We start from the raw sequence: 27,595 nt of genomic DNA on the forward strand, positions 1-27,595 counted from the left end.
GAGGCAATATATAGATAATGAAATAGTTGAATAGGCATGGCCACGAAGAAGCTAGTGAACTCGGTGGACAGTTGTGTGGACGATGCTCTCCGAGGCCTGGTCAGCGTCCACTCCGGACTCCGCATCTTACAGGACCACAAGATCGTGGTCAGGGAAGACATTGATGAGGTGATAAAGGCGGGAAAAGTGACGCTGCTGTGCGGCGGAGGATCGGGGCACGAACCAGCGCAGGCAGGTAAAACTACGGAGGACCATTCCGATAAAAACTTATAAAAAGTTCTGAATTTAATAAAGGCCGATCCAAAAGTAGTGTACACGTGACTGTATCCACTGTGCGATTATTTTAGTAAAATGAATAGACACAGGTTGATGAAACATTTAAGAAAATAACGTTAAATTGCTCAAATGAAAACACATAATGTTCGACTCCCGATGATTGTTTTTAAAGAAATTATTTGAATTTTACAATATCCTTTAGAAATTTAAATGCCTTTATTTCAAACCTAGGTATGTCTGCGTGGGTTTTGATGTAAAGAAAATTGATATCTGATTTTTAATTAACAACAACATTGAAATTTGTGTTGCGGTAAATTATAGACATACAGTGAGAAGAAAGTAGGGAAGAGTTTTATTTATACTGATACACTAAATGTCGGAACAGTGTTTCCAAGAGAAAGTAAATCTGCAGTTAAAGGAGCGACCTTGAATTCTGCTAGTCTGGTCCTCGCCCCCGCCACTCCTTGATCACTCGTTTTGGGAAACGAGTGATCAAGGAGTGGCGGGGGCGGGGACCAGACTAGAATTCTGCGTACCTGGTGAGAACGACACCCATCTGTCTTACGTTATAACGTACGTAACAATAAGTTATATGGTCCGAATTTTAAATAAAAAAATTCCACCTAGTACAAACGTTTTTTTAAAACTTCTAATGCTAGAATCAAATGACAGTCACGTGTCCAGTTCAGACTTTCAAAGGTAAGATCATATGCATAGGTGGTCTTTTCTGTGTTACAAACGTACCGTGCCAGAAGTTTAAGAGAAATAAAAATATTAAATGCCTATTCGTAATTCATTGTTTACGCCCTTTCGGTCTTAAAGTTAGACAGTTTTGTCTGAATTATATACATGTTGGGATTTCCCTGACGTGCGTAAAGCTATTGACAATGTTTAATTTATGCATACCCGCTATATTTACTTTTTTTTTTTTTTTTTTTTTTTTTTTTTTTTTTTTTAAATCTCATTGTTTTCTTTTACATGCAAATGTTTTCAAGCATGTGGTTAAGGGAAAGTTAATCACTTTAATAATGATTAATATGCTTTATAGTAATTCTGTACAAAAATAATACATGAACATCGCATCATTCAGCTTTAACGTTGTGCGAAGTTTGACATGACAAACAGATAAGTTTGACGGAAGAGCGGGGCGTAGGTATACATAGATTACTGCGAAGGATGATGAAAAGTATGCTAAGTATTTACTAAAATCGATAACGTCATCATCTTATTACAATGTGACAATGTTTGAAATACATGTAAATATAAATTCAATATACATGTGTACATGTATTACACAAAGTACTCATAATAGACAGTCGCAGAAGTAAATGAATGTGAATTTTTGCTGCTTCTTGGTTTTAATGATTTTATAGCTCCAATGAACTAATGATTATATGTTAGGATCAATCCTTGTCTGGCTGTAAACTGTATACACCTAAGGTATTTCCACCCTCCTGTGATGTCATAAGATTTTGCAAAGTAAATGATTTAATAAGATTTATCTCTCAACTGATTCGATACGCAAGAGCTTGTTCTTCGTATGGTCAGTTTTTAAATAGAGGCAAGCTAATGACAAACAAGTTGATGGTACAGAAGTTTCAATAGTCTCGATTGAAGTAATCATTTCGCAAATTCTATGGTCGTTATAACGGTCTAGTTCGTCAATACAACCTATCATTGGATCAAATGCTGTCTGACGTGTTTCATACCGATTGTTAGGCCGTTCTTGGCACACTGATTTTGACTACGGATAACTCCATGGCCGTAGGATAGTAAAATTCACATATAGTGTAATGTATAATTATTTTTAAGCAGAAAGTTCATTTAATTCAATGAGACTCAGAGTCAGTCAGTGTGACTGTCCTTTAGCTTAAATAAAAAAAAAATATTATGAAAAGCACTTAATGCCTTAACATTTCTTAGGGCATCATCCAAAAGGTCGTAATCATGAGGTAATGGTTCGGTTCTCGTTCCCAGCTCCGCATCTGGCGTCAAACCTATGATATGTAGTGACTGTTCCTTTGCCAAGTGCCCGGCACTAGTGTCGTTTAAAGTCCTTTACCGGTATTTGTTGACGACTCATACGAGTGAAAAAATCTCGCAAGGGACGACTGATCAAAAGGTATCTAATATGTGTGACCTTGACTAACTTTCAAGGTCTGATAATTCATTAGATAGCTTGTTCATAGAAACTTCGTCTTGATACAAAAATGTCTATGCCCAACTGCCCTAATACCAGTTCAACGTTTGTATATATTTAAAATCTTTTTGTAAAGCTAATATGGTAAATTGTTGACTTTTTTATCATCACAGTTTTTATGGTAAAGGTAAACCCGACAATGTGTGAAGTACTAGTTATCAGTGACGTAACACCCCCAATGTGACGTAGGTCATGACGTGTAACAACTTTTTCAAAGCTTGTAAAGTCTCAGGCTGTGAAGACCTGTTTCATTCTTGGTCCAAGAGTAGACACAATCGTATCAGTGTAAGATCAACCTTCCGCACAGTTTTAACTTTGATTATATTTCACAATGTATGGCCAGACGGACGAAAGAAAGGCATTTTTCGAAAAGGTGCACGAAGAAGCAAGGACTGCAGGAAAAGGGGGATGGGGAGCACTAAGTTTTCTTGTTAGACTCAAAGGGCAAAGTTTTAAGAAATATCCTCTTCCAACAAGCATACCTAATATCCCAACTTCGAATATTCGAAAAGATACTGTTTCCTCAGAGCTTTATCCAAATGATGCTCCTTCTGAGCTTATCCCGATTCAGATATATGGTGATGGGATTGTTTATTCAGAACTCTCTCTTTTTTGTGTTTGGACATGAGGACAATTTGAAGGAAATGAGGGTACGAATTGTGTTTGAACTTGTTTCAAACCTGAAGCGCTACACGAATGAAAACACTTTTGTGACCATGTCCACAAAACAAGTTCACTTCAATATGTCTTTGAAAGTTCCCTGTCAGAAGAGTGTTTAATTACTGGTGATTTGATTGCTTCGTTACAAAAGGAAACAATAAAAACAACCCAGAACGGTTACTCTTCAAGCCTTTTACATATGTTCGTAGCTTCTAACGTTTTGCAGAAACCAATCATGTCGATTTTCCCCGAGGTGCAAAACCCTGGTGTAAACAGACAAGATCATAATCAGCTTATTGTTCCTCTTGACCGTACTGATGCTAAAGAATATCAGGATGATATCCACATCATGTGGACTCAAACAATTGCTACGAAAATAGATGGTTGGACACCTAATCATTTTGTTGCCTGTATTCACAAGCATGAGGAACCTCTTTCAAAGCGTTCGAGGTTATCCGTTGAGGATTCTGAACCTCATCGCTCATTTGAACCAAAACAATCACAAGATAGTCCTTCCCCACTCTTGGAGTCTAACACAAATGAGGAGTCTATTGAAACAGGTAAATTGGGGGAAACTGCAAACAGACAAACATGTTGAGGTTGCTTCCTTTATTGATTCTTCTTCTTCTTCAGAAGATGATATCTCAGAAATACCAGTTCAAAAGGTCCAGGTTGTACATGAAAAATGGCATACACCAGAGATCGGTAGTACCATAAATCAGCCACGGAATATCTTCTTTCCAGCAAACAAGTTTGGTAAAAAGATGAGATCTTTCAATGCCTCCTGGTTTGATCGGTGGCATCGGTTACATTATGTAGAAATCAAAGATGTTGTATTCAATTTTCATTGCATAAAATCATTTGCATAAAATCATTTCAGAAGAAGACTCTCGGTTGTCACAAGAAAGAAAAAAGTTTTCATATCAAGTGGTTTTAAAAACTGGGAACAAAAGCAACCACAAAATTCGCCACACACGAGAAAAGTGATTGCCATAAAGAGAGTTTACGATAAAGGAGGAGGTTAAAGATGTTGGAGAATGTCTTTCAAAGACGCACGAAGTCGAGAAGAAGTCTGTTTAACAGAGAGAATATGTTTAAAATCACAAACATTTTGAAGTTTCTTGCTCGACAAGGAATTGCTCTTCGGGGTGCCAAAGACGAGAAACACTCGAACTTTAATCAACTTCTCATGCTAGAGGCTAAACGCGATCCCCAGCTTCAGGAATGGCTACAACGCAAGACAAATAAGTATGTTGCTCCAGATATACAAAATGAAATTTTGCAGATGATGGGGTTGCAGGTTTTGCGACAAATTGTTGCTTTCATCAAATCGTCTGAATTCTTTTCAATAATGGCAGACGAAACATGAGATATTTCCAACAAAGAGCAAATTGTTTTATGCATTCGATGAGTTGATCAAAATTTTACCGCTCATGACGATTTATTAGGGATGTACTGTCTTTCTGACATTGGGGCTAATTCAATAACCCTAGCAATTAAAGATGCCCTTTTGAGGTTCGATCTGCCTATCAACAAAGTACGAGGCCAGTGTTATGACATGGCTGCTTCTATGGCTGGTTCAAAGACAGGTATTGCAACACAAATTCATGCACTTGAACCCAGAGCCCTTTACATACACTGTTATGGTCATGCTCTTAACCTAGCTTGCAGTGATTCTATTAAGGAATGTAAGTTGCTTAGAGACACCCTGGACATTGCAAAGGATATAACAAAGTTGATTAAAGAATCTCCAAGAAGGGAGATGAGTTTCAATACATAAAAAAATGCCCCAAATCTAGAGAAAACGTCAGCGGGAATAAGGGTTTTGTGTCCCACAAGATGGACAATAAAAGCCGACACATTTTTGAGCATTTTGTCAAACTATGTGATTCTAAGAAATGTTTGGGATGAAAGCCTCTAATAGAAATGAGAAACAGAATTAGGGGAGTGGCTGCTTATATGTGCAGGTTTGATTTCTTCTTTGGGTATTTACTCAGTGAAAAACTTTTACGTTATAATGATAATTTGGCAAGGGCTCTGCAGGTTCCAAATCTCTCGGCGAGTGATGGTCAAAAAATGGCATCAACGACAATGAGTGCTTTGCAAAGTCTCCGAGATGAGACAATCTTCAATCAGTTTTACGAGGAAGTTGTTGAAAAAGCAAAAGAGATGAACATCGATGATCCTGTTCTTCCTAGAAAACGCAAAATTCCTCGTAAACTTGATGATAGACAGCAGCACATACTTTTTCATCGTGTGCAGATATGTATAGGAAAGATTTCTATGAGGCATTAGATCTGCTTTTAGCTGGCATAAAATCTAGATTTGACGAACCAGGTTACAAAGCTTATGTTAATCTTGAAAACCTCGTAATTAAGGCTTACACAGGTCAAACGTTTGAAGAAGAATTCAATTTTTTCACGACCCTATATGATACAGATTTGAAGCCAAAGGATCTTCACTACCAACTTATAATGTTAAAGACTGTTTTGCCAAAAGATTTTACGCCAGATATACCAAGTGTGGTTGAATTTTTCAGACATTCAAATGAAAAAAGTCTGTTTGCCGAGATCCTCAAAATTCTCAAACTAATTTTGGTACTTCCTGCAACTAACGCAACCAGTGAGCGCTCATTCAGCGCCTTGAAAAGATTGAAAACATCACTGAGATCAACAATGAGCCAAATACGAACAAACAATTTGCTTTTATTGCATGTTCATAAAAATGAGACTGATGAACTGAATCCAGAAAAAATAGTTTAGGAGTTCGTAAGTGAAAGTGAACACAGACTGGCGATTTTTGGAAAGTTTACCGAGTACTAAATACCTTATGAATCAGAAATGATTGATAACAAAATGATAAAGATATAAACAAAACACAAAAAAGAAGAAAAAAAATCCTTAACACCCCCCCCCCCTCCAAAAAAACCCCCCAAACAAAACTTAAAATTAAAGTTGAGGGGTTTTCTGGGAAACTAATTAGATTCTATGTACATAATTAGATTTATGTACATGACGTACACCTCAATGCTTGCACATATTTATGCAGTTATCTTTTTACTAATGATTTTGTCGATATCACTTTTTTGTCGTAAATTACTTTGGTGTGGTGCCCCTCCCTCCCCCCAAAGTGAAATTGCTTCCTACGGGCCTGAACTCCGTTTACCTGATCAGGATATAGGGTTCACGGCGGGTGTGACCGGTCGACAGGGGATGCTTACCTCTCCTAGGCACCTGATCCCACCTCTGGTGTGTGTCCAGGGGTCCGTGTTTGCCCAACTAACTATTTTTATTGCTTATAGGGGTTATGAGATTGATCACTGTTCGTTATCTTCACCTTTCATGCATGACAGGAACATTAATTTTGTTGAAGTCTTTTTCAATAGTGATTGTAAAAAATCCTGTTTACCATAAAATATTTCAAAAGTCTAAGTTATATATGAATAATCAATTATATGTTTCAAAATATTGAATCCAAGGACAATAACTCTGTTTTAATTAAATTATTTATCAAGTCCATTATGTGATAGATTTCCTCTATTTTTCACAAACATGTTGTTTATTTCTTTTTGAAAAACGGTTTCATGAAATTGTTATGAATACTATCATATCGTTACAACCAGTTTTTGTGAAATTTTGATAATGCTGTTTAAGGAAAATTGCAATTTTCTGGCGTTGACAACATGTCTATTGTGCTAATTGATAAAAATTTCATTAATATCGCAACATACTTATTTTATCCTTTTTATTTGTTACTAAGATACATTATTGGAAGAATCAACAATCAAAAATAAGAATGAACCTATAATTCTAGAGGGGTGGAATTACCTTAAGAAATATTAGGGGATTGGTAAATCAAGGTTTTGTATGACCTATACTTTTCAGGCTATGTCGGTCCCGGGATGCTGTCCGTGGCGGTAGCTGGTGCGGTGTTTGTATGATCTATACTTTTCAGGCTATGTCGGTCCCGGGATGCTGTCCGTGGCGGTAGCTGGTGCGGTGTTTGTATGACCTATACTTTTCAGGCTATGTCGGTCCCGGGGTGCTGTCCGTGGCGGTAGCTGGTGCGGTGTTTGTATAACCTATACTTTTCAGGCTATGTCGGGCTCGGGATGCTGTCCGTGGCGGTAGCTGGTGCGGTGTTTGCGTCCCCTCCCCCCAGCAGCATACTCACCGCCCTGAGATACGTCACCAAACCTAACTCTGGTGAGTTCTGTAAATTGTACATTTGATTATTCAACTTTGGAAACGCCACCACCTTCGAAGCTTCGTCATTACAAAAGTATGAACACTATCAATCTAATAAGAAGTATGCATATAAAGGCTCATCGTCAAAAGTCAAGGGTTTCTGATCCGCTCCGCTACACATAAATGTTTATGTGGAGCGGATCAGAAACCCATGACTTGGTAAGATGAGCGGAACGGATCAGAAACCCTTGACTTGGGAATATGAGAGGAACGGATCTGAAACCCTTGACTTAGGAAGATGAGCGAAGTGTTGTTGTAATAACTAACTATACTGGAGATCGTCTGTTTCAGCTGGCTGTGTTGTTGTAATAACTAACTACACTGGAGATCGTCTGAACTTCGGATCAGCAATAGAGCGAGCAAGACACGAAGGACTGAAAGTGGACTCGGTAACCATTGGTGAGGACTGTGCTCTGACGTCATCAGACAAGTCGGCGGGTCGGCGAGGACTGGCAGGCACTGTCCTGCTGAATAAGGTAACGAGGCAGGATAAGATAATGAGACGGGATGAAAAAACTACTTACTCTGGAATGAGATAACGAGATAGAATAAAGTAACGAGGTAAAATAAGTAATGAGACAGAGTAAGGCGATGAGACAGAATGAGATGACGAGACAGATCTAGAATAAGTTAAAGAGACAAAATAAGGTAATGAGTAAGAATGAGATAATGAGACAGAGTAAGGCGATGAGGCAAAATGAGATAACGAGACAGATCTAGAATAAGTTAACAAGACAGAATAAGGTAATGAGTAAGAATGAGATAATGAGACAGAGTAAGGCGATGAGGCAGAATGAGATAACGAGACAGATCTAGAATAAGTTAACAAGACAGAATAAGGTAGCGATCAGACAAGGTAAAGTAACGAGGCAGAATAAGGTCATAAGACATGCTAGGGTAGCGCGACAGAGTATGACGATAAAACAGAGAAAGGTATCGAGAAAAACTAATGTAACGAGACAGAGTAAGAGAACGAGGTAGAATAAGGTAACGACGCAAAGTAAGGTAAGCAGTCAGAATAAGGTAACAAGAGAGTACGTATTTGGACAGAATAAGGTAGATAATGAGGCAGGATGAAGGTAACCAGGCAGAATGAGGGAACGAGACGACGTAAGGGTAGGGGGCAGTATAAGGTAACGAAACTGTTTAGTTATATGAAAAGCAACTAGGAATAAAATGTGTTGTTATATTTCTGATGTAGATATGTGGTGCGCTTGCAGAGGAAGGGAAAAGTTTAGAAGATATAGTGAAATTTGGAAAATACGTTACAAGAAACATGGGCAAGACCATTTTTTTCACATTACTTCAGAATTGAGAATCTTAGAAAAAATATCTACAAGTTGAGCTTAACTTTACCCCTCAGAAACGTAAAATTTAATGCAAGTAAAATCTTTGAAATATGATGCCAGAAATGAAGTATCTGAACACCTGCTTTCGTTTTTTACCAAGCACGTAATTTTATCTCTAGACGCATAAAGCGACTTTTTAAGTGAGATTACTTCTTGATTTGATTTTTAAAGATACGAATTTAATGTAATATATTGAGGTAGTTGTTCGCTATATATTTGTTCTTATTCATCAAAATTTATAAAATCCAAGAAAAACCCATATTCATAACGTCCTATCCCAGGATTTCCAGCTACACGTGTATTTTGTAAACTAGCATGATATATTTATCAGAACAATGCGCATATATACCTTCATCAAAGTAGCATAAACTTTACTTTAAAAAATGATTAAAGTCATTTTATTGGAGCAAATTAGGCCAATACCATATATCCCTGGTAGTCCCTTCACTCAAAAACTGTTGAATGTAGTTCACTTTTTTGTCTCGTATCCTGACTTTGTTAATCCATCCCTGTTGTTTTGTAGGAACAATGGGCGTGAGTCTGACACCGTGCAGCGTTCCGGGATCTGGGCCGACTTTTAGTCTCGGCGAAGACGAAATGGAGCTTGGTCTAGGTAAATAATCAACGTACTGAAAGTACTGAGAAGCGCTAGACTTGGTTTGTAATGACGCTGTACTAATATACAAGTTATAATGATACTACTAGCATATTAAAACTAAATTTTCATTGGTTTAGGTAAATAAAAATGACAATGCAACAATAGCAGAATATGTTGTCTTTTCTCTGTACTGAAAACTTGTTTAGTGCCGATCATAAACATTTGCATACTTTAGGTTTACACGGCGAAGCAGGTGTCAAAAGAACAAAGGTACAAAGAAGTCTTCTTCTACTTTAAGAACAGAAAACGGACATTCTGGTATTTCAAGTTGGAGTCGTAGAGTTTAAGAGCTCGAATAAAATCGTCTCTAAAATTCAATCACTCATAACTCACTAAATATTCATAAAAATAATGAAACTCGAGACCAGATATACATGTATTCAAGGACTCGTCTTCATTGTGAGTTATTATTGTTTTAGATAAAACCAGCTAATGAAGTTGTCAAGATGATAATTGATCACATGACAAATACCAGCACAACAACTCACATCAAACTGAAAGCAGGTGCATGGTATACTTAGAATTTGATGGATGAACATTTTGGATTTCTTATATTCCTACTACTCCCAAATCTTTATTCTAATGACACAATGCCTTTGTGTAATATCAAAATATATCATGTTAATCAATGATATGTAAAGCATATTTCATATCCATTTCATATAATGATGTATAAGGAGACAAAGTGGCGTGTATGGTCAATAACTTGGGTGGTATGTCAGTGTTGGAGATGAATATCATTGCTGGAGAGGTCATCAAACAATTAGGTACTGGTCACTTATTTTTAAATCTTAAAATTCTATTTTATTATTTAAATCTTGAGAATTCTGAATTTATCAAGAATTGATTTTATGTCTATCTGGTGTTTCTTTCAATGAAGAGGAAAGGGGTGTAGCTGTCGAAAGAGCATATTGCGGCTCGTTTATGACGTCATTGGAAATGGCTGGTCTATCTTTAACTATTCTGCATCTTGATGACACAATTAAACGATGTCTAGGTATGTATACTCAAGTACTCCCTGAACAGAGTGTGATATGGGTGTCATTTCTAAATACATCAATGATTTTGTGTATCTAGATACCAAAGTATCTGTTCCTGCTTGGTTCAGTCCTATTTTGTCACGTGGTACATCTGTAAGGGAAACACCAGCGTCTATACCCGTGAAGCAAAGCGACGTTCAAGTGGAAAGTGGAAATTATACTCAGATCTCGTCAGGTGATAATTATCAAAGATAATGCTAATTTTTTATGAATGGATTGATATACTCGTAGAACAACATTAAATGACGACCATGCAATAATCACATATTTGTAAATTATTGCGTTTGCTTCGGTATTTTTAGAGGCAGCTGATATGCTATATGACATGATAAAGCTATCCATGGAGAGACTGATAGCATCAGAGGATGAACTCAATAAGCTGGACAGGGAGAGTGGGGATGGGGATTGTGGGACTACGCTGGCCCGGGGGGCCAAAGGTAAGCATTGTCTGAGAAATTAACGGGGTCAAAGGTAAGCATTGTCTGGGGGGGGGGGGGGTAACGGGGCCAAAGGTAAGTGTTGTCTGGTAGATTAACGGGGTCAAAGGTAAGTGTTGTCTGAGGCATTGATATGAGCAACGGTAAGCATTGTCTGAGAGATTAACGGGGCGAAAGGTAAGCATTGCCTGAGAGATTAACGGGGCCAAAGGTAAGCATTGCCTGAGAGATTAACGGGGCCAAAGGTAAGCATTGCCTGAGAGATTAACGGGGCCAATGGTAATTGTTGTTTCAGGAACCGGAGATCGAATACGAGAATTACCTATGGATTCAGAGGACCACAAATGAGTATTTTCTGTAAACTTTAAAAGGTTACCATTGTTAGGAGTTAACTGTGAGTATTGTCTTGAACCAGCAGCTAAAGGTGGTCATTTTCTCAGCAACCAAAATACTACCATTGTCTGATACACGTAAACCAAAGATGAGCATTGTATGGTAAGGCAAAGATGAACATTGTTTGAGAGGTACATGTACCAACAATAAGTTTATGGACTCATGACCCAAAGGTGAAATGTGTCTGATGAGGGACCAGATAAACATTGTAAGATAATCCAGATATGAATATTGTCCTGTGTAGGGAGGACAGGTAAAGGTAAGCATTTGTTTTATGGATCTGAGGGTCAAAAGCGAGTAGTGATATTACATGTATATGATTTGTTGACCTATTATGGACCCACAACGGACAATAATATAAAAGAACATTAATGATTAGAGACATACAAAGGGCATACATTCGTAACAAAGCTTTGTTCACACAATAGTGGGGTAGGTGGCCAAATGTAAGCATTATTTCAGAGGTCTGAAGCCAAAGGTTGCTTTGGTGCCCAAGGAGCAGAGATGTGTATTATCTGTTTGAAGAACCTAAGGCTAAATATGAGCATTTTGTTATTCGCATTTTGATGTTGATGTTTTCCCTGAGTTTCCCGGGTAACATAACGAGAACTTTTGAAGTCATTATCTGGTGTTGCTTGTTCTTGTTCAACATGATTTAACTAGCTTTCTTCTTTGAGCAATCCCGTGGGGAATAGGTCCTCAGTAACCCTTGCTTGTCGTAAGAGGCAACTAAATGGGACGGTCCTTCGGAGGAGACCGCAAAAACCGAGGCCCTGTGTCACAGCAGGTGTGGCACGATAAAGATCCCTCCCTGCTCAATGGCCATAAGCGCCGAGCATAGGCCTATATTTTGCAGCCCTTCACCGGTAATGGTGACATCTCCATATGAGTTAAATATTTTCGAGAGGGACGTTAAACAATATATACAATTAATCAAAAATCTTTGAGCATCCAACTTATTATCAGATCATGATAAAGATACTATAGGGCGTTTTAATTCAGACAAAGGGATTTTGAAAGCTTACATGGTCAATGTACATGTATAAATGAATGTGTGTATGTTGCACTACAACAATGATGGAGTAAGGGGAATATCATACCCACCAAGAAAAAACATCAGTTTTAGGGTAAAAGTTAGATGTGTATATTGATGGAAATAATGCTAAAGATCAACGTTATTTACGGTAATCAAGTTTTTGTATGTAGACCCTAACTACAGGAAGTCGTTATGACGTACTTCCTGTTAGAATTTCCTAAAGGTATCATACCGATTGAGTAGGAACCATATGCTAAGATTTTTAGAAAGAAGAAATAATGGACACCCCTTGAAGAGATTAGTGATCACATGAAGTGAATGGCAAAAAGAATCATATGAAATATAAACTGAAAACTCAATTCTAACGAAACAAAGGTGAATTTATCTTATAATTGTGTTCACATTATACTGTTGTTTGGGTCCGGACTTTGCAATTCAAAAATAAATAAATATGAAGTAAATGAACGACGGAGGTTATCACTCAGTTGTTTTCTGCAAAATTGGCATCCCCTCAAAAAAAATGTAAATATGATATAAAACTTTAAAGGAATCTAAAACTTGATCGTTTTCGTTGTTGTTTCCGTATGTTGATTGATTGAATAGAATATATATCATAAAAAAATCATCAAATTTTTTATAATGCATCATTTAAAAATGTGCAAGTATGTAGAAATGCATGCATATCGACATCATTTCCAAAATCTTGATTGGATTCCTATTTAAAATGAATAAATCCATGTCATTCGCGTTTATTTTAGTATAAAGAATATGTTTTTAAAAAATTGATCGATTGAGTATATTGTCTGTGTACTGTTTGTAAAGTACAAAGTCCAGTGGATGTATTGAATTATGATATTGAAAACTTGATCAATCCAAAATGACGTTTAAATTAACGCAAAAGTTGGTTTTAAGAAACGTTTTCTTCAGATTTTGAAAAAAAATCTCTTGAATGCAGTATTGAATAATACATGTAATTGTAAAGAATAAGTTCATTAAATACTGTGTATGTACTAGGGTCAATCTCAAACTTCGCTGTTGGTTGCAGATATTATTAAACAGCTCGGAAAGAGGGATAAACCAAACCTGCCTGTGAATTGTCCGGCGGATCTAGCCTTATCTCTGGCTGGCGTAGTGGAACAGTCAATGGGCGGATCCTCAGGAGCGGTACCATCAAATTAAAAATAATTAATCATACAGACAACAATTTTTCAGATTTTGTGATATTTTGTATTCATCCATGATTTGGTGAATGGAATTAACCTTTCATACTGTATAGAACTTTTTTATTTATATTTTGTAATTTTTGAAATATGTATTATGCTGATGAGGCGTAAGAACAATTACAATTACTGGAAACTAATTTTGGATAACTTTATTCTAATAGTTGTATGGTCTGTTTCTGACATCCGCTTCTCGTTCTTTGCAAAATGACGTCACAGAGAGTGGATGGAAGGAAGCACTTTGTGAAGGAACATCGACTGTAATGAGGTGAAGCTAGCATTTACAATTCGTCTCCAGGTGCTTCAGTATCGTAACATTCTGATGAATTTTTTTAGTATTACTATTTGATATCCTACGTTCTGTTTTATTTAGATACGGGGGCGCACATCCTGGTGATAGAACGATGGTATGTAGAATTTTCAGAGTAACTCCGTGCTCGGTATTTATTTATTCAAGCCATGGAATATTTTCAAATGAAATTACTATCTAAATCAAAATACAATCTGATATCGTATGAGATAGCGATAATGGTAAATACCTGTACAAGTTTATTCAACACATAAGATTGATATAAATGTGAGATCTGTCTACTGCAAAGCGGCATGAGCACTGATGTTACGTATAATAACACGCATTTGTTAAGGGCATTTTGTTCCCGAAAATAAATCTTGATAAAATGACAATGTCCAAATTTTATTACAATTTTATCAATTTGTCAAATTTTATTACCTTATCGGTGACATATTTAAAACAGATCTTAAAAACATGTATTCAGTACAAGTTTTTAAATTCAAGTTTTGATTTACTTATAATTTGTGAAGAGCATGACACACACCCCCCACCCCGATTCAGAAAAGGTTGACAATAAGGGAGGGAGGGCGTTCTACCTATAAATCTATCTACCTTCTGAGGTATCAAAAGGGTTCAAACTGTAAAATTAATGTACAAGCATTCTCATGAAACGTAGATTCAACGCTTGTTAAAACCATTCCCCGGGGAATTACAGCACCACGTGCATTATAGCGATTAAGAGAATAACAACTACTCAGGTTGGTTAGTGATGGGATCCATGAGGCTACGCAGGGAAGAAATAAACCCCAATATATGGAGTATAGAACATTTGAAAACAAAGTGGAGGAAATTAAAAGTGTTAAAATATTGACAGCATATGTTTAGGAACCACTTACACCTGATGAAATGAATATTCTATGTGATGAGCAAAAATGAATAGATAAATGAAATAAAAATTTTAAAATCGCACAGTATCATGCCCAGGTTCATCCAAATTTATATCGAAAATGTTATCCCACTAGTACTTCATATAGCCTTCATTGCCTGAATTTGTTTCAGTAATAATTTTACGGTATTTTAAAGATTCTGTAAAAAATTATTTAAAATACGCAAAAAAGGCGGTGGTCACATTTTATATTCCAGGTAGACGCACTGTTTGCCGCCGTGTCGGCCCTGAACGCACTGGAACCGACTTCTTGTCCCGTCACGCGTCTGGAGACGGCAGTGCAAGTTAGTTCTAGTCAATTAATAAAGGAACTCAAAATTAAATTTGGACATGGATTGATGACACTGTCATTTTATTACAGGCAGCAGAGTCCGCCGCCCAGGCCACGGCGTCCATGGAAGCTCACGCCGGCAGAGCCAGTTATGTCAGTGCAGAAAGGTTAAAGTATCCTGACCCGGGTGCAGTGGCGGTGACAGTGTGGTTCAACGCAATACTAGAGATTCTGAAAAAGACCGAAAAGTGATCACGATTGGACTCCGGTGGAAGAAATGATGAGTCTGTTAGACGATTCATGTCATTTGCACCGTAATTCATAGATAATGATACGATTGAATTGTTTGAATGTAATGATTTTGAATATTTTATTTGTCATTATTGTACATGTAATATCAAACAAATACATGTACAGTACATATATATCAGACGTAATACTAAATACATGTAAATACAACCTCACGTAATCAACACTCAATATCAGAATGGTAAACTATGTTCAATAAATTCTAACACATATCCACATTTGATAGAAATGCCTGTTTCAATTTCTTGACATATCTGATGTACCATCACCGGCATCTGAGAAAAAGGAGCTGTCAAATGAGTTATTGCTGGACTCGTCGTAACTTTTGGGGTCCTTCTCTATACTCTCTAACAATTTCGCACTATGTTGCTGAGCCTTAGCTCGTAGAGCTGCGATACTCTCCGACCGAATTTCCTCTTTCACTCGATTGTTCAAGTCTCCTCCCTCCACGCTTCCTTCTTCTTCACGCATTTTCTTCGATGCCTCCAAAGATTTCTTGTGCATTCCTATGGGAAGAAAGATTTTTTTCGTGTATTTCTGTAACAAAAAAACTTATCCTGATTCCTTTTTCAAAACTTTCCTATCAATAATATTGGTGTTTCATGCGAAAATGATGCGTGTAGCTCACCTAGAAGCCATGGTGCGGACGATTTATCAATGCCTTTATCAGCACTCTGTATAATACACTCCGGAAGCGGAAGTGCGTGTCGTACCATTGCTCCATACAGTCCATACTCCGCCATGATACTGCTTTTCCCCCATGTTTTCTCAGTTTTTCTCCATTTGGCCCGACGGTTTTGAAACCAAACCTATGAATGTACAATTGGATTGCATGATCATAGATAGATAGATAGATCAAGAGAGACTTGAACAACATATCATTGCGAGCGCTCCTCTTCAAACAATTATCAACCGCCGCGGTGGCCTAGAGGTCAGAGCGTTCGCCCTGCATGCTGGAGGCCGGGGTTCGAATCCCGGCTGCGACAGACCAAAGTCGTTAAAACAGGAAGTGACAGTTCCATCGCCAAACGCTCGGCATCAGGTGTGAATGTCACGGGTCCTCGGAGGTGACCTAAATGCCTAAATTTGAAGCCCTTCACCGGTCTTGGTGACGTCTCCATATGAGTGAAAAATTCTCGAGAGAGAGAGACGTTAAGCAAGATACAATCATATGGATGGATGGGTTAATTTCTTCACGTTGACATTCAGAGCACTGGGCAGAAATCACATTGCGTCAACGCCAATGTTGAAGTTGGAAGACATGCATGTAATAATATAGTCATAGAACGACGTAACGTTATGTACTGTTTGTGAGCTAAATGATGTAAAGGATGAGTTCCACTTTATTTTAAAATGCCCTCTATATGATGACTTGAGGAAAACAATATGTTAAGAAATTCTATTATACAGAACCCAGTGTTTTCAAACTGATTAAACTACTCGGTGTTAGAAATACTAAAGAACAGATTAATGTTGGAAATATTTTACAGTATGCTATTAAGCTATGAAACTCTCATATGGTGTGATTTCATTTGTATAATCTAAATTGTATATCGTTGTAACATTGTTGTCTACTCACTCTCCACAAGGCCATTTTTGTTTGTTTTATGATTGTATTTATGTATATGTTTTCCAATGAGCTTGGGGCTCACGGAAATAAAGAGTCAGAATCAGGTGACGGCCATCGCAATGCTTTGTTTTAATAAGACAGTCGGATTTCCCTGGCCCGTGCCAGTTCTAAGTTGGCTGTGGATGGATAGATAAAATGCAATTACATGCGGGCATGAACTGCGACGCTTCGATTCATGTCGGCATACTTCATGGAGAGCAGCGCTTTATGAAAAGTATGTTTCTTTTCTGTCGGATTTCCAGACATTTGACTTACTCTTTGTATCAAGATTCATACGCGCATTGTTCTCAGTTGCATCGCATTCATGAAGAAATGGCTGCCGTTACAATTTGTGTAGACATCACAGGCGAAAATATTGAAGATGTAGATATATTATGGTAATGGCTGCAGTTACCAAGAGTTATATCTCAATAGAAAATAGTATTCTATGTTCTGTTTCTAATGTCGCACTCAGACAGCTCCTTGTTTAGTTATCGTAGGATGTTCTCTCGAGCGTTGGACTATTTACACGGCATGTAAAGTTGCAAAGTTTATTAAGAAAATACTGATAATTAAAATGTTGTTATTTTAACCTCAGCTTTTTCGAAACATTCCCTTAATCTTGATGTCTACATTTAGACCTATGGGAGAAGTTTCTTTTGAAGTTGATTTTTTTCAGTCGAATCTGTAAGATGTTTCTGAAATCGCTGATAAAATAGTGTCTAGTTCCTGCGTCAACAAAAACATATGTATGCTTTCTTAATTAATTTGAATATCAATTTGTAGAAGCATGTTCCGTTTTTCGTTATCAACATCTTGGATAAACTTTAGACGAAACTTTTCGGTACATCGCTTGCCAAATCGCGGGGAACTCTCGCCATGATACAGCGACTTACGGATGGTTCCGAGGGCTAAAAAATATTTACAACGTAGATATAAATCTCGCGTGAATCTGTCCAGCCCCGCGTCTGTTTAGATACTGGGGCTAATTAGAAATCGTGTACCGTCTCCTGCAGGACTAGCAAATTCCTAAAGCTGATAATTGGTTTTCTATTGCATTACATCCAAGTTTTCTTAGCGCAAACCCCTTAACGTTTTACTAGAATCTATTTAAAGTTTGCTTGATTTGATGCTGTTCGTAAATATTCAGTTTGTTTTACTTCATTCTGAATTGCAATAGGTCTTTCAAATTCACTTGCAAATTGAAAGAACTCTCTCTCTCTCTCTCTCTCTCTCTCTCTCTCTCTCTCTCTCTTCCTTTCTCTCATTGTAGAGATTAAACTTGAACAGCTTTTGTAATTCTGCATACATTTGATCATCGAGCGATATACCTTTTTCCTTTTTTCCTTTGTTGTTGTTATTGTTTTTATACCTGAATTCTGTCCTCCGGAAGGTCAATCTTTAACGCCAGGACTTCTCGAGCGTATAAATCTGGATAATGGGCCTCTTTGAAGGTCTTTTCCAGTTCCTCAACTTGGTAGCTTGTGAATATTGTTCTTAAAGTAGAATACATAGCATAATTGAATCTTTATGAATGGTAAAGTACATTTTCCGAGTTAATTTTGTTGGTTTTAAAGAAGATTTGTCATAAAAACCCTAGTTTTATATATACACTATAAGGCATTGAGTGTGAAAGAAATTGAGAATATCAAACCAACTTGGATGTTTTCAGTTACGTCTTTTGAGGGAAATTGTCATTTAATTACGTAAAAGACGTAAAGTGTAGACTTAAATATTTCTAATAGGATTGAAGCTTCCATCATTTTTTGGTATTTAATTGGACAGGAACTTTCATCATTATATAAAATAACGATCCAATTTGTAAACATCGAATCCCTAACCGCATCGAGTGCAAAATGTGAGTGATTGGGCCAAATAATTGGAAATTAAAAAGACTAATAGTTGACTCTCTTTGCTTATTGGGGATGTTTATCTCTTAATAAGACATGAAATCGATTCCAGACGACGGCCGGTCTTTTATCACGGTACTTCGTGTAACGAGAGGGAGTAATTGTTAATCGGAATGATGAATCTCGCCACGTGCGGTGACGTCGCTACGAGTTGACATAACAAATAGTCCTTGCTCGCTATGTGACGTTTTGACTAAATCGAACGGTCCCGTACCTATGTAGAAGATTCTCGTTAACGAACTAATTGACAGGGACTGTTTTGGCTTTGTTTCCTTTGACACTTATTAGTAATCAGATTAATGGCGGCAAATAACAAGGGAAGAATCCGTCCATTTGGTAAAGATTACATGTAACAAAACGACAACGAGTTCCAAACATAGACTGTACATGTATCTTAATGTCTGCGTTATTAGTACAAAAAAATTATGTCTTCATTTTTGAAATATCAAACATACCGACTGGGTAAAATATTCTGTTGACGAAATCAAATTTCATAGTCCTTTCGCCTACATGGTACATGTGATTTTTGTCTTGTTTAGAACGATACTTTTCCCGTATAAATTTCACGTTGGTGTAAATGATTATACGCAGTATTTTGGGGGTGGGGATGTGGCTGTGTGAAAACAATAAGACAAAGGATGCAATATTTTTTGCTGACCAATTATAATGTACTGTCATTACATGCGTAAATTTCTCTTACGCATCGTATACCCCTGACTTTGGTTGATACACAAACTAAATAAGTAAAACACCATCATTTACGTCATGCCGTTGCTCGTACACACTATAAAAAGGATAAATCTACTTGCAAATTATGATCTTGCTTTTATTTTCTATTCAATATAAACCATTTGATTCATTTGAATTCAATAGTTTTAAAATATTTTTAAAAACACGCCACTTTCCTATTTTTGTCATCTTCACCAACAACTCTACGAGTACCCTGTTCCAATAAAGCGTCTAAACTACCACTAAATGTATCTTCGACATAGAAGAACTGATATCTTCAAACTGGCGCATCGACTACCACATAAGCTGCATGATTAAGCCTGAAATCATTAAAAATATCAGACTCCAAAACATAACCGGTCCACGCAGCTTTATAAAGTTCACCGACGAAAAATGACTGAATTGCCATTTATTCAGCATAAATATCTGAAGTGTATGACTACTTTGAGGAACTTTCAATATATATACATTGGCAAAGTAGTTACCGTTAAACGTGAAATTGGGCGTGGCTTTTTACCGCCATAAATAACAACTGGATAATTTTCATTTAGTTTGTATATCAAACAAGAGGCCTATGGGCTTTATCGGTCATTTGGATATTAAAAGTATCACTAGCCCCAAAGGCTACGAAATCTATACTATTTTCCTGTTTTGCATACTTAAGCTAAATTCTAATTTCAGCAGCAGCATAAAACAAGATGTGTTCTTTTAACACAACCCCCACGAAAGTACCCATACTGATGAAAGACTTTACATATGTTGTATGAACACTATATGACTATTACGGACCCGTCCTACAGTACATCCCTTTCTGCGTTTTCCTGGGTATGTATTTAGATTTTATAGTATATTGCAAAATTAAAGTCTCTCAAATAAATATGTATTCAGTTTCAATTTAGTATCAGTAGCATTAAAGAAGATAATATCTAAAAGTTACTCATAAACACTATATACCCGCTCTGAAGTCAGAACCTCTACCCCGGGGATTATAAAATTTACAATTTTGGCAAAGGACTTACTGCTCGACATGACAATGCATTTAGTATTTCTTACAGATGTGCGGTTGTAGAGAAGATATTTGAAAAATTATCAGATGTTGGGAGTTTTTATTCCCATCCTTAAGACCCCAGGGGTGTGGGGATCCTGAGATTTACAACTTATATCCCCCTTGTCCCACTGATGCTTCATACCAAATTTGGAAAGAATTGGAAATATAGTTACCAAGACGTTAAAAAAGTAAAATTATGATAAACGACGAAGGACACAGACGGGTAGCAACAGGTCTGACTGAGTGACCTAAAAATTGCAAAGGTAACTTGGACATATTTGCCAATCGTGCATTCCTTTTTATTTGAATACTAACTTACTTAGTTTGAATATTAACTCATAGTTCCGGAAGAGTGAAACTCGATTCTATGTTCGTTTATGAGATAGGAGCAGATTAAAGTTGCTACAGAGATATCATAAATTACCTGGTCATTTGTTTTTTCGTTGGTTTGACCTTGTGGGTAAAAGTAAAAAAAAAAAATAAGCCACGTCTCTTAACACATTTTTATCAAAGAACAACGTAGGATAAGACTCTTATTTAACCCCCTCTTTAAACTTTCATATTCATGCCAGGGAAAGATCTGACCTCAAAGTCAAAGAGAAACATAATTTGTACCCAGTATATCAACAGAATGGTTGCCTAGCAATGTAATAAATACACATGTACAGTGATAATTCTATCAAAACAACACACGTCATTATGAACTAGAAACTTTGGTTATCTCTAAACACTGTGCACACACAAATACGAAAAGTCCTGAGACTATTGGCCAAGTAAATGGGTTTTTTAAATTCATCTGTGTGTATGCGATGTGGAATTAATTATACATGTTCGTCATCATCATCAAATCATCATCAGAATTTCATTAAGTACATAGTATATAAAGATGATAACTAGAAGCAATTTCTAACAAGGTACCATGATATTTTTTTTTTAAATGCACTTTTAAAACTATTTTCTTTTCATGTAAACTGATGGTTTAACCATTTGCCATGCCTTTATAATTTCTGGAAAAATAGTTGAAAGCATTCAGAATCATCGATGGTCGAAATGCATTTTTTTAAAAGTAGTAATCAATCCTCTATCTATCTATCTATCTATCTATCTATCTATCTATCTATCTATCTGTTTGTCTATATATCTATCTATTTATCTTATCTACATATAACTATATCAATCATAACTTTATAATACGAAATGCTGCTGTTGTCGTTACTGAGGGGAGGACTGTAGTTAAACACTCACCTGTGTCGTCTTCGTTTCTTCTGTTTCTTGCAGATGGACGAGTTGTCTGTTAGTTTGTCTTGGTGTGCACACTCTGGACGGAGCGGGGCTGAAAGAGACAACTTGTTCATTATCCTTCGTCTAATTATGCTTCATCTAATGAAGATATTATCCTCGTATTGTTTATTGATAGATCAATAAATATATTCAACAAATTAAACAGCTAGAATATATACGCCAACATTAATTAGATGAATTTACAGCACACAATTGTGACGTAAAGATATTAAGATGAAATTGGTAAATGTGTACTGCTATCGACTGCAGGTACATAATTCATATACATGTGATACTGAAACATTGGTAAAAATAGTCTTATGTTAGAAAAACGACAATTATCTTGTTTACAACATACGAAATGTAATTCACTGCAAAAATTCCCGGAGACTTGGACAGGTGGTACATGTATATGGGTTCGTTCCCATTTTAGCTAATTTTTAGTTGTCTTGTGTAAGCAATTTGACCTAACATTGTAAAAACAAACAAAGACACAAAACAACCCACATCTTTAGAATATCATGAAAACAGAATTTTAAATAACCTTATCACTTTTCAAAAGTTTAAAATAAAAACTACATGTAGTCATGCGAAAATTATTCTCGAATACTAAATCCGACTACAAACATCCGTATGTTAACTGCGTGGAGGTTAGCTAATTCACAAGTTTATACTGTATACTACTGGTAAACCACCGGTTACAAGAGTAGTAACACTGTCTTTTACACTCCTTAGGGGGGAGGGGGAACATACATTTGATGCGTTTTGTGGAGCAAAACCCCGAGAGACAACAAATCAATGACAATGTTCTCCTTACGAGAACCAGCTCACCGAAGTTTTTCTTTTGTGTTTTAAATGACAAAAACTACTGGCCAAAACAGTGTGAGAATGAAATATGTTATTCATTAAATGTAACAAATAACGAAAACAAAGGGTCATAAACATAGAGGAAAATATAAAACATTGTCAAATAATTACACAAAATACCAACACATCTGTCCTGATGCTACATGTACATGTATATATACGTAATCATATTAACTTATCGACAGTATAAAGTAAAGATTTGATTTTTCCAAAACAAAATACCAGAATGTCAAAAATACAAATTATTTTTATTACCTAATCTACTATATTTCTGTTTTCCAACTTTAATCAGCAAAGAAAGGTACACAGAGTGAGCAGGGGTTTATCACGTGACTTACTATTACCCGATCACGTAACAAACTGTTTCCCAGTCCATGAGAAACTATTGCCCGATTAACAGATTAGGTAATAAAACAATTATTTCATGCCTACTAGGGAAACAGTTAAAACTAGTGTTGCCCCGAGAAAGTGGCGGTGACCTAGAAAACTGTTGTCTGAAGCCGTAGGTCGAAATACTTTCATGTAAATTAGACAAATTAGATTGGTTTAGAAACATTTGTTAAAAAGTATTGTAACAGTAACGGGTACATGTAATAGTACATAGCAACGGTTGACAATGCATGACGACGGGTAACAGTATAAAAATTGTTAACTGTACAGAATGTTTGCGCGAACAGTTCACCATTCTTAAAACATTCAGTATAACAAAAAATATTACATGTTTTGTAGGGTAACATGTGAAATTGTCACCCCGCGAAAAACCATTGTTGAACGAGGTGAAGGTCAATGGTTTTTCGCGGGGTGACAATTTCACATGTTACCCTACAAAACATGCAACATTTTTAAAATGTTCCATATACGTCCAAAGCGCTATACAATTAATATCCTTTCCATAGAGAGGACTAAACAAACCACCTCATGTCCGCAAAGTAGGAGATTCCTTCTCCTCTCTTGATATCGCGGAACCCAGGTTTAGTTGATTTCTAAGAAAAATCTTCAGAAAAACAAAATTTACAACACTTACATGACATGAAATATCTATAGACGGTAGGTTTTATGAAATATTTATATGCGGTAGGGTTTATGAAATATTCATATACGGTAGGTTCTATTAGAAATATTTATATGCGTTAGGTTCTATATGAAATATTTATATGCGATAGGTTCTATGTGAAATATTTATATATGGTAGGTTCTATATGAAATATTTATATGCGATAGGTTCTATATGAAATATTTCTATGCGGTAGGTCCTATATGAAATATTTACATGCGGTAGGTTCTATATGAAATATTTATATGCAGTAGGCTCTATATGAAATATTTATATACGGTAGGTTCTATATGAAATATTTATATGCAGTAGGCTCTATATGAAATATTTATATGCAGTAGGCTCTATATGAAATATTTACATGCGGTAGGTTCTATATGAAATATTTTTAAATATGCGGTGGGTTCTATGAAATATTTATATACGGTGGGTTCTATAAAATATTTATATATGCTGTGGATTCTAATTCACTTTTGCCATTTTTTCTAGGATGCTTAATACATGAAAAGGCATTGAAGAAAAGCACGTGAAAACACTTTAATATCTTTTGAAATATTAATATTACGCAACGACATCCGGGGAACACACTGTGTCTTTCGGAATACCTAGACACCGCGTGTATTTTCTTCGTTGACTTTTCTGTCGATAAAGCTGTTGTTAGAAATGTCATTTTTCACCTTTCACGTAGAAAGTTTTATCAAATTCGCCACTTGTGGTCTACACTGTATGTCCATTACGGTGTCACCCCGCCCGTCTGCTTCCATTTCCCTCGTGTTTGCTGGCGCTGTAAGTGGCGCAGAACATGAAATCTGGCGCCCAATGGTCAGTACCATACCCGGGCTTCATCTCGTCATTCCTTAAAAATCTCCCAATTTTACTGTAAAACGACTCTCTTCCTGTTTGTTTTCTTAATTGTAACTCTCCAAAAGACACTCAATTTCCAGCTTCAACGGGTATTTGAGTCATTAAGTATATTGAACTAGAGTAAAGACAAGCACTTTCAAGTGGATAAGGAAAAGCGTTAAGTGCCCTCGGTTAGATTGAATGTTGCTTCACAAATAGTCAAAGCAAGGTCTTGTCGCTAGCAGCGCTGCAATGTTAATGCTTGGACAAAATGAAAATAATTTGAATTGAAGAGCTATTTATGTTTTAAGATGTTTGATGACAAACATGCAGTATTCGCCAGAGTGTAGTATTTGATGAGAAATGAAATAAGTGATTTTACGATACCCCGTGACGTGGATGCGCTTAACTCCACGTCAAATATTGCTAGTACACGAAGCACGGTTTGCAGGTTGAAAACTTTCAACGACTTGCTTCATATTTAGCTATGATATATCATTGACACTCGGTCTTTTCTTTCAGTTTATTTGATTGATAAAAGTAAATTGAGAGTATTTTGTGTATTTTTCGGCATAATTTAGATTTGTTGACTCACTGTTGGAGTGATTCGAGATTCATCAGATCAGCTTAGTTCATTCCAGTTTAACTTATTCTATAAGCATAAGCATACATACAGCTTACTGGAGACACATAACACATTTAGGCTTTTAAATAAGAAAGATGGCGAAGTGCGTTAAACACTAACTGTAGAGTGAACACAAACAATATATATATATATATATATATATATATATATATATATATATATATATACTGACGTCATACGATTTTCTTTTCTTTTCTGACTCTGCGCTTGTTTATCAAATGACCAAATATGATGCGTTGCATAAGATTTTCTTATTGAAATAAACACAACTTAATAATGTCAAAACGAGGGTAATGTTGGACAACAAAAGATTAATTTTGTTATCTTTTATTTTGCGAGTTGGACAACAAAAGATTAATTTTGTTATCTTTTATTTTGCGACAAGCTATCTAAAATGTATTGAAGTCAGTCGTGTTTCTTGAATAAAAGTATTTTGAGAATAGTGAATGTATATTATCTTTTCTAAAGATTATTTTAACGTCACATTATCATTCTTCTCGAATATGAAGGGCATTTTATTATGCATGCATTTAATTCAACACAAACAAATATATGGCTAAACTACGTGTACCGATTCTTCTGACTTATTTCTATATTCAGGCACATATATTCCCCAAAAAGATTAGAAAATCCCGTGCCTTATTCTGCAACATTTTGGGAAAGGACGGAGAAGATTGCAATATGGTTCTAACAACAATCTATGTCACTTGAACACACATACAAGCCTTTAATTGGTTTGCTAATTGTGAATGACGAATTGACCAAAACAGCAGTTGCCGAACTTGGGAGGTGAAGTTCCTCTCACCTTCACACAATGCTCCTGCTGTGGAGATCAAATTCCCTAACAAAACACTTTATATGGTCAATTGAGCCTATTTGAAACTGAAAAGCAACAGTTTAACAATAGCCAGCTAATGCCAATATCTGACCGGCTAATAGGACGTCCCGTGTTTGGTCCGCTCAGACCAATCGAAGGGACAGCAAGTGCCATTTGTTTTCCATAGTATCCATACCTAGCATGTACGATTACTTTTGATTGATAAAATATTGGCAAGCCTCTTCAAAAATCCCAAATATACAAGTATGCAAGAAATAATGATTGATAATTTATCTAGAAACAAAGAAACAACTCGCAATATTCTCGTCATATCTGTCGACTTTAAAATATGTACGTTATTTTACGCCTGGAAATTAGCTCAAGAAGATTGTACAGCATGGCTAAGCAAGAGTGCTTAAGATAAACATTGGAGAATGTTACAATCCAAAAATCATCCGACAATCGTAATCTCATTTGTAGGAATGTGCAAATAAAACGGACAAAGCCTGCGGATAATTAGCCGAATGTTGACATGTATCTTTGGGGTGACTGATCCGCCCAATCGCTATGTGGACGGATGGGGGACCGTCGTGAGTGTTGAGTAAAATTTGGACGAGGTTGAAGTCTGTGTAAACCGAAATGATTCATCCGCTCGATGAGACACACTATCTCCAGTGTATATATGTATGCAATCGTTCAACTATTTCAAAAATTGTTCAGACTCGTTTTCTTTGACTTTAATCCACATGGAAAATTAGCCAATGAAAACCCCGATTAAACAAAAATTTGCATGCACCACCGACAACGTTATTTTCAGAAATTATTGAACAACATCGAAAATCTGAAATCTGAAAAGTGCTTTTACCGTTCTAATTGCTTAAAATGGTGTAAAATATAATTATAGAAAAGTTTTAAACTGATATCAATTAACAGAAAGTGGATACATAAATTTGTAATTTCAATACTCCGTACAAAAATACATGCACGGTATGTTCAATACAAAACTGCCGTACTCTCTGTTTTGAAATATTGAAGTACTTGGATGGACTATCAAATACAGTTAAAGTAAGCATGTGCATGGAGCTAAATGGCAATAAACACTTATTTTTCCTGCAAAAATTAGATGAAAAAGGAACGTGTTTTCCCTAAGCCCACATCCAATATGTACTGCAACAAATTCAGCTTATTTAGGATCATCATTGATGCTATACTTAGTAATCCTGATTATCTCTTTTATCAATGTTTTGCTAAAATAAGTGATATGTATAATGTATCCAAATTATCGTATGGCCAAAATGTGTTTGCTTACTATACAGAGAACCTAATTGTTTCCTAGATACAATTTATATGCAGTAATACATCCACAGGAAGACATCTGCAGTACGATATCAAAATTAGTAGAGAGAGAGAGAGAGAGAGAGAGAGAGAGAGAGAGAGAGAGAGAGAGTCAATTATGT

The 27,595-nt window shown here is 36.3% G+C and overlaps 2 protein-coding genes across 2 annotated transcripts in view; one reads left to right on the top strand and one right to left on the bottom strand.

Annotated features, from left to right (window-relative positions):
- Positions 1-15,563, top strand: LOC125652591 (triokinase/FMN cyclase-like). The gene is made up of 16 exons (XM_056166225.1): positions 1-235; positions 7,231-7,341; positions 7,675-7,859; positions 8,585-8,663; positions 9,256-9,345; positions 9,566-9,600; positions 9,810-9,894; positions 10,068-10,157; positions 10,271-10,387; positions 10,468-10,605; positions 10,733-10,867; positions 13,342-13,460; positions 13,681-13,784; positions 13,890-13,923; positions 14,952-15,038; positions 15,116-15,563. Exons 1-16 carry the CDS (start codon positions 37-39, stop codon positions 15,275-15,277), a joined length of 1,770 nt encoding a protein of 589 aa, XP_056022200.1. The 5' UTR covers positions 1-36; the 3' UTR covers positions 15,278-15,563.
- The window catches only part of LOC125652592 (visual system homeobox 2-like), a 14,932-nt gene continuing 2,872 nt past the window's right edge, over positions 15,536-27,595 (bottom strand). The window contains exons 2-5 of the mRNA XM_048881917.2: positions 21,876-21,963; positions 18,316-18,439; positions 15,963-16,143; positions 15,536-15,840 (exon numbers count right to left, since the gene is read on the bottom strand). Of these exons, the coding sequence (XP_048737874.1) occupies positions 15,572-15,840; positions 15,963-16,143; positions 18,316-18,439; positions 21,876-21,963 (662 nt within the window). The 3' untranslated portion in view covers positions 15,536-15,571. The remainder of the gene's footprint in view (positions 15,841-15,962; positions 16,144-18,315; positions 18,440-21,875; positions 21,964-27,595) is intronic.

Source organism: Ostrea edulis, chromosome 5 (genome assembly GCF_947568905.1).
Source record: "Ostrea edulis chromosome 5, xbOstEdul1.1, whole genome shotgun sequence".
Lineage (NCBI taxonomy): Eukaryota > Metazoa > Mollusca > Bivalvia > Ostreida > Ostreidae > Ostrea > Ostrea edulis.

Coding starts and splice junctions, on each gene's coding strand:
- LOC125652591 (XM_056166225.1), top strand. CDS start 37: ATGGCCACGAAGAAGCTAGTGAACTCGGTGGACAGTTGTGTGGACGAT. Junction 236..7,230: donor GCACGAACCAGCGCAGGCAG/GTAAAACTACGG, acceptor TATACTTTTCAG/GCTATGTCGGGCTCGGGATG. Junction 10,158..10,270: donor AGAGGTCATCAAACAATTAG/GTACTGGTCACT, acceptor CTTTCAATGAAG/AGGAAAGGGGTGTAGCTGTC.